This window comes from Rhipicephalus microplus, chromosome 4 (assembly GCF_043290135.1).
Source record: "Rhipicephalus microplus isolate Deutch F79 chromosome 4, USDA_Rmic, whole genome shotgun sequence".
Lineage (NCBI taxonomy): Eukaryota > Metazoa > Arthropoda > Arachnida > Ixodida > Ixodidae > Rhipicephalus > Rhipicephalus microplus.
In genome coordinates this window covers 167,342,000-167,349,277 of record NC_134703.1, presented here as the reverse complement: position 1 = coordinate 167,349,277, position 7,278 = coordinate 167,342,000, and the positions used below count along the sequence as shown (strand labels likewise).

Sequence of the window (7,278 nt, the reverse complement as noted above, 5' to 3'; positions counted from 1 at the left end):
TATAAAATTGGGGAAACGTGATATGTGTTCGATGTTTTCACAATTACTTCACCTGCAGCCACGGCCCAGAGGCATGTTAATTGTGATGGTTAAAGACATTGTATGGGAAAACATCTGAGAAAGCTAAATTACCTTTTCAATTAGTAAAGTGATGCAGTTATTTCAAATAAGGTTCATTCATCAGCCTCGCATGTTGAGAATTCATTACAGCCTTGAGATTACAAAAAAATGGCCTGAGGTAATGATTTTCAAATAATGCAATTAATCTAAAGTCAGCAGCAAAACGGAAACGAGAAAGAGCGCTACCGTCACATTCTTCTGAGACGTGGACGAGGAACCGTCTGAGATGTCCAAAATATAGGTGAGTGTCATTATATCAACCATGAATCAACTTTGCTGCGGGAGTGTGTGGGTGGTGCTTGCAGTTATAGGTCCCATGGCGCCCACGCTAACGAACATGAAAGACCTATACCTCTGTAACGGTTGTCTTGAACGTTGGCATCATTCAAATCGTTTTTGTTGCATTGATCGGTGTTTTGATTTCACCATTGTGTTTTTATGAATCTTATTAAGCCACAAAAAATTACTACAGGCCACTTCTTCGATGGTTTATTCGTATGCAGTACTTGACTTACCCTGTTGGCATAGCTGCATAACCCCTCCAATAAAAAAGCTATTTTAGTTTTCTCAACTATTGTCCCAAGTTATGTTCTTAATCATCTTAGAATGCTTGTGGCTACAGAAGTAATTTTTTTATTTATTTATTTTGCCCTCAGGGCTCATCAAGACATTACGGAGAGGGGTGACATCACAGAACAAGCATTGCATTTGCCTAATATTTCTTGATTTTCAACACATTTCTTGCGATGCCAGGTATAAAAACGATTTTTCATATCTAACAAATTCTTTATAACCATGCAACGTTGTATGATATTCACTACATTTGATGTTACAGCCTTATTTGTTTTATCAAGGTTTAACTGCTTTATGTTCCTGATAATGTGGTCTATTAAATATACAGTACTTTTTCTTGATGACAGTAATAATTTAAAATCTAATGTTTAAATAGAAACGTGGACACGGTTTCACAACATTCTAAGGCACAAAGGAGGAACAGAACGGACAGTGTAAACATTCATTGAAAGCTGCTTGGCTTTTTGTCATTTAAATATACATGCATGTATATTCAAACACAAATTGGAATGTATGCTAGTGCATGCTGTGCAGACTACTTTGTGACATCTCTTATGGTTCTGATATGCCCTGCTTAAGTGTCTATGTGTACTTCTTATTGGTACAACACAGATTGTGTATTGCAGGTTGACTTGCATTATAAATTGGCATGCATAATGTGATTAATCAAGTTGTTCAAGAATAAGCTATGCAGTACGTTGGCTGGTGCTTACATGACAACAGGAAGGTCCGTATAGATATTGGAAGGCTAACTTTGCTAGAGCATTATAAATTTTATAAAATGCTGGTGGTAGTGAACCATGTGACATTAAAGGATACCAACTTTTCAGAGTTGACTACAGGTGCTTCAGAACAGAACATTACTACTTGAGGTAGTTGTTGCACTATTATGATCAGCCTGTCAGCCTGCCACTAGAGGCTGGTGCTTACATGACAAGTAAGCCATGCCTCACAGCCATGACTCATAAATAAATGATGTTATCTGGCCTATTTGTAGCCTTCACAAGAATAGCTTGTTCCGCTGGTTGCATTATTTTTCAAAATGCCCAACACATTATCCTACCAATATATTGATTGTTACATCATCTGCATACATGATCAATTAACTCAAGGCATATCCTGCATGGTGTGGTGTACATTGTAAGTGTCCATCAAGAACTTTAGAAGTCTGCAGTGCTTTTCTTTAAAAGGTGGGCACACAAAGGCTTGCACCAATGGGTACACGCACCCGATCAATGTCAAGAGTTGAACAGCTGTGACCCCACACAGTGGCGTAACCAGGAAGTGACACAATGAGTCCAAGCAAACCCCCCCCCCCCCCCAGAGATACTTTTTTCCCATGGTATACCTAGCACAAAATGACACTTGACATCTACTGCCCAGCCCCTACTTCAGATCAAGGTGGTGTACCCCCCTCCTCCAAATTAAATCAATGCCTCTGATCTCAAATTTTGAAACATTGTTGAACGCCTGAGTGGGACTATTTCTTTACTTGCAGAGGCAATTACGTGCTGTGCTGCTGTCATTTGGGTGAGGTGCCCTAGGACTTCTTAAGTTGCAACCGACTATAGCAATACATTTCTCTCTATAGCCACTCGCACGCCATACATGAATGTTCCCCGAGTTGCTTCAATGTCATGCAAAGAATCATTTACAAGTTCAAAAAGCAGTGCAATGTTGGCTCAAATTATCCCACCACTACATACAGAATTCAACCAACTAAATGTGGCTACACCACACCTGGCTCTCAGTGTTGAACTACACATGTTCCCAACCAGCCAAATTGATGTGCAAGGCATTACCTCCATGTCCATCTTTGTGCTTGCGGCAGTAGCAGAAACCATAGTGTCCTAAAATTATCTAGAGTGGTCTATGGCGCTGCGATCGTTCAGCGACCATAGGAATGATGTGTAGTACATGGATTTGCTTAATCTTCATGCTAGCAGAATTCAAACGCACTTGCGGCTTTGTTTATTGCAGTGTTTTGGTTTTGTTTTGAATAACAGAACAGACCATTTTGAACTTCGCGACTTGATTTGAATTAGTCAGCCTAAATGATAAAAGTGGTGAAGTACAACTGTTGAACATTTGATAATTGTCGTTTGGTGACAAAGCAGCTCTAAGCCACGTGAAGCCAGATGGAATCAGAAGTATGAAGATTAGACAAATTAGTGTATTACCCATCATTCCCTTGTTCGCTGAAGCGCCATGCTTTGCAGCTCTCATAGACACTAGAGCTAGAGCTCCCTCTAGTGTATTTACAGGAAACTCTATGGCACCGACAACCAAACCATACTGTATTGACAGCATAGTAGAGGAAGAAGGCTCTATTATTGTCTGTTATTCTTTCTCAATTTCCTTTTTCTTTTAAAGCACTGGAAATGCATCAAGTGTCACATATCAGACTAACCCACCAATCTGCCATAGTTCATCATCGCAAGTGGCTGTGTCTAAGATCTGGTTAAAAGGTTTCATCAACCGCTTTACACAACATGGAACATGTGACCTTTAACAGCCACAATGCAATGCACTCAGCTTCATTTGTGACTTGTGTCAAGGCCCTGTAGTTTTCAGTATGCAGCCAAATGAAGGTGCTACAAAGGCTAACAGAACTAGGGTTAATCATAATTTATTGCAAAAAGTGCCACAGTGCTTTCAGTATACAAAGGGCAGCATCAAAATGCTGTTACACTGCTAGAATATCCTCGAAATTAGGGATTCACAAGAGGACAGCTGCCACACACTATTCATACATTAAAATTGTTAACAAGAACACAGCTGCAACACCAATGTCCCAAAAGTTTCTGTGTAACAATGCACACAGCTCACTATCGAAGTGAGCCTAAAAATGCCACAGGTAAGGCACAACTGGCAAGAAGCCATCTTACTGGGCACTTCGAGCAGCCAACCGGGGATCACGCTGTGTTGCTTGCCCTGGTTTGACCGGCGAGTGAGGTGCCTCGGTTGGAACTGCAGGGAACTTCACCTCCTCGTCTATGACTGAGACCCCGCTGGCATTCTGTCCTTCCTTGTCTGCTGAGCCTTCCCTCAATATTTGGTTCAGCTCGGCTTCCAGCTCGTCAACCTCGGCGTCTGCTGTGGACACTGGCATGCCCATCAGCCTGTGAAGCTCTTGCTGGTCTTCCAGGGCCGTGTTGATGTCGGCGACGACATCGTCGACGTTGTCCGCTTCCAGGCCTCCGTGGGCCACCTTGAGCGCCTGTGCCGCTGTCTTGTAGCCGTCGTAGATCAGCTGGATGTCCTTGTTCTCGTGGATGTTCATCTCGAGGGAGTGGATGTTGTCCAGCATGGCGAACTGCTTGTCCAGCACCTGCTGCGCCCTGCGCCGCTTCTTCATGATGTGCAGGGCCTTGTTCTGCTGACCCTGCTTCTTGGCCTCCAGCGCTTCGCGCGTGCAACGGTCGATGTCGCCCTGCAGCAAGTCGACCTTCTGATTCAGGTCCTGCTTGGCCTTCTCGAGCTTGAGCATCGCTTTCTCCTGCTCGCTCAGCTGGTTGTTGTGACGAAGGAACTGCACGACTTTCTTGCCGTCTCTTTGGAAGAGCCGCACGTAGCGCGACTTTTCCAGCCCGTTTAGCACGTAGGCGAACGATCTCTGGTCTTTGCAGATGCCCCCACACACCTTCCACACTTCGGAGTAGGGGATGACGTCTTCCACGAACCTTTCGTCATCGCAGCGCCTCATGACTTCCTGCTGAAGCTGCCTCAGGACGTCGACGTTGACGAGCATCTCGTCGATTTCGGTGTCCGCCTCACCACTGCTCAAACCCCAAGTCCACATCCACGTTAGTGGCCGCTTGACCAGAGTGTCGAAGCCCCACTTGACCCAACCTTCGCTGGTGAAGTAGTCCTTGGTGTTTACAAGTTCCCCCGATTTCTTCATGTGCGACAGTACTGTCCTCAGGCACGCCGGCTGACTCCGCTTACGTTCGAAGGCGATAGCTACGTCGCTGGCCGAAAACACAGGCGTTCTGGTTTCGCGACTCCACTGGAGGATGAGTGACACCCAGAAGTCCATCTTGTCCTGCCATCCTTCCGGATTCAATTCCTTGGGGCGAAACTCGGCGAAAAGCGCTCGCATTCGCACATCATCCTTCCAGCACACTGGCAGGACAAAGGGGCTGCCGTCGCTGCTTTCCATGACACTCATCGGCTGGCTTGTGACAGAGAGATCTCGATGCCAACGGTCATTTAAAGACGAACTCAAAACGGGCGAACATGCGCAACGAAGGAAACTCGGGCTATTCCGGCACGCACAGACGATTTTGCAACACGCAACAGAGGCCCAACGACAACAAATTCGCACCTGGTTCACGCGACGACAGCGACACTAAGCGATGGTGGCTCAGTCTTGCAAATAGGCGCTTTTCCAAATCGACTCGAGGTGACACCACCATTCAGCACTTGACGCCGCCTCAGAGTTGGACAGTGGGCTGCGCGCTCCTTCTGAAAGTTCGTAGACGTAGAAAGCGCAAGTGTTTCAAGTTTCAAGTGTTTTACCTATGCGAACAATTTTTCCCATTTCTATCGTGATAGCGTGCTCTCGAATAAGACAGACCAAGGCGCTGGCAAGGGTGGCGCCTAGGAGGGCACCAGTGGGAGCCAGGATGTTTCAGGGACGGGGGCTAGGTTGGGGCCCAGGGGGCCGCAACACTAGCAGACCAGTCGGCCAGCTTGGCCTGTATATGCGAATTCGGGCTCCTTATGGACCTCTACCAGGCTTCCGGTGAGGGAGATGGCTGCAGGAGCTCCTCGGGTGGAGAATTGTTGGGGCAACACCATAATACGTGGTCTTGGCCTGCCTGTGCTAGGCCACAGTTATTACACTTGTGTCTCTTTTGATCTTTCACTATTGCGGCCAGCCTCCTCGGGCTGAGTATACATTGAGTGTGAGTCCTTGGCAGCGTAGTCACTTGAGCCTGGGTTAATGCTTCTTGTAGAGGTGGATAAAGCCATCTTTGTTCTCTTTGCTGGCTGAGCTGGTGTCCATAGCTGAGCGCCAGGTCACTCGGATTTGGTTCCTGTGACCGCACCACTGCCCGGTTTATGTTCTCTCGGGCTCTCTGGTGAGCGGCCTCATTTCCCGGGTTCGCACAGTGGCCCGGAATCCAAACGAGCTTTATTTTTTGTTGAGGTCGTGCTAATTTTTGCAGTGCCGTTATATTTGTATACCCTGCAGCATATGCCTTGATAGCCGACATCGAATCCGATATAATAAACTTCGTGCCCTCAATGGTAGTTCCAATAGCAATCGCTGTTTCTCCTGCCTCGGTTGTGGAGCCGGCCTGAATGGTTTCTGTTCGCAATGTGCGTCCATAGCCATCAACTGCCGCAATAGCATAATTCATCCCCCCGGCGTGACTGGCGTCCACATACGCTGCTGGTTTGTTATCCAGTGCTTTTTTGAGTGCGTCCGCCCGCGCTTGCCGACGTCCTTTGCTTAGACTACCCACGTTTTTTGGCAGTAGTAGGATTTTTATCTTAGCTCTGATTTCGTCCGGTATTTTAAGCATCAGTGTGGGTCCAGTTAGTGGTTTTAAGTTTAGGAGCTTCAAGACATCATGTCCTTGTCGAGTGCAGGATAGTCTCCACCATAGTGATGCTCGTTGGGCTTCAATTATTTCGTTTACGGTGTTATGTACACCCAGTTCCAAGAGTTTGTCGTTGCTGACCCAAGTGGGTAATCCTAAGGCCACTCTGTAGACTGACCTAATTAATGTGTTCAATTTCCCCGCCCCTTTCTGAATAATAAAGTTTATTCTTCCTCCTCCTTATTGTTGGTGTCAGACACGCTACACAAAACTGAAACGGAACACCTGCACAACGAAAACATCTGCGTGAAAAACCGACTTTGTGTATACATCAATCGAATATATTACAGCACATTACATGATCCCCTGTGCAATCTATCCATCTGTGCCCGTCCGTATATCCGTCCTTAATTAGCAAGTCAGTGACTTCAATGTAGACATTATGAACCTTCGCCCACTTTACATCATTAACTTCGTGGAGATGCGTGGATTTTTACTGGGAGAGTGGGTGGAGAAGGCACGGCAAGCGCCTTGGGGAATCGGGATATACATGCGTTAATTGTTTTGAATATGTTTGCATCTTGGGAGCGGTAGGGGGGTCGCAAAGAAAGGGCCCACAGAAATTATTAAGGAGAGGTTCGGGAACTCACCCCACCCCTTGATTTAAAAACAAACACGTAGTTGTAGTTGTATACTTATACTTTCAAACACACTAAAAAAACCCACACTGATATTGTGTCCGCTGCTGCAGACAATGTGATATCACTACGCGTGCAGCGGATTCTTCGTTAGGAGGACCAAGTTTCATAACAGCCCCATTCCCCTGTGTCCGTATGCCTATGAATGTGACCACGCACTTGCAATTGTGTTGCCCGAGAGCTCTTGAACCAAATTCCTCATTTTTGGGAATGTATGTGTGTGTTTGTTTTTGTATACTTTTACTTCTAATAGTAAAGTTGTTTTAAGGCACCCATAATTTATGTGGCCTATCGGATATATGTGCCACAGAAACTGCGTAAATCAACTGGTGTGC

The 7,278-nt window shown here is 45.9% G+C and overlaps 1 protein-coding gene across 1 annotated transcript; it reads right to left on the bottom strand.

Annotated features, from left to right (window-relative positions):
* Positions 1-3,306: 3,306 nt before the first annotated feature.
* Positions 3,307-5,048, bottom strand: LOC119172456 (charged multivesicular body protein 7). The gene has a single exon (XM_037423568.2). It carries the CDS (start codon positions 4,862-4,864, stop codon positions 3,578-3,580), a length of 1,287 nt encoding a protein of 428 aa, XP_037279465.2. The 5' UTR covers positions 4,865-5,048; the 3' UTR covers positions 3,307-3,577.
* Positions 5,049-7,278: the final 2,230 nt, after the last annotated feature.

Excerpts from the sequence above, each read along its gene's own strand:
- LOC119172456 (XM_037423568.2), bottom strand. The coding sequence starts at position 4,864 with ATGAGTGTCATGGAAAGCAGCGACGGCAGCCCCTTTGTCCTGCCAGTG.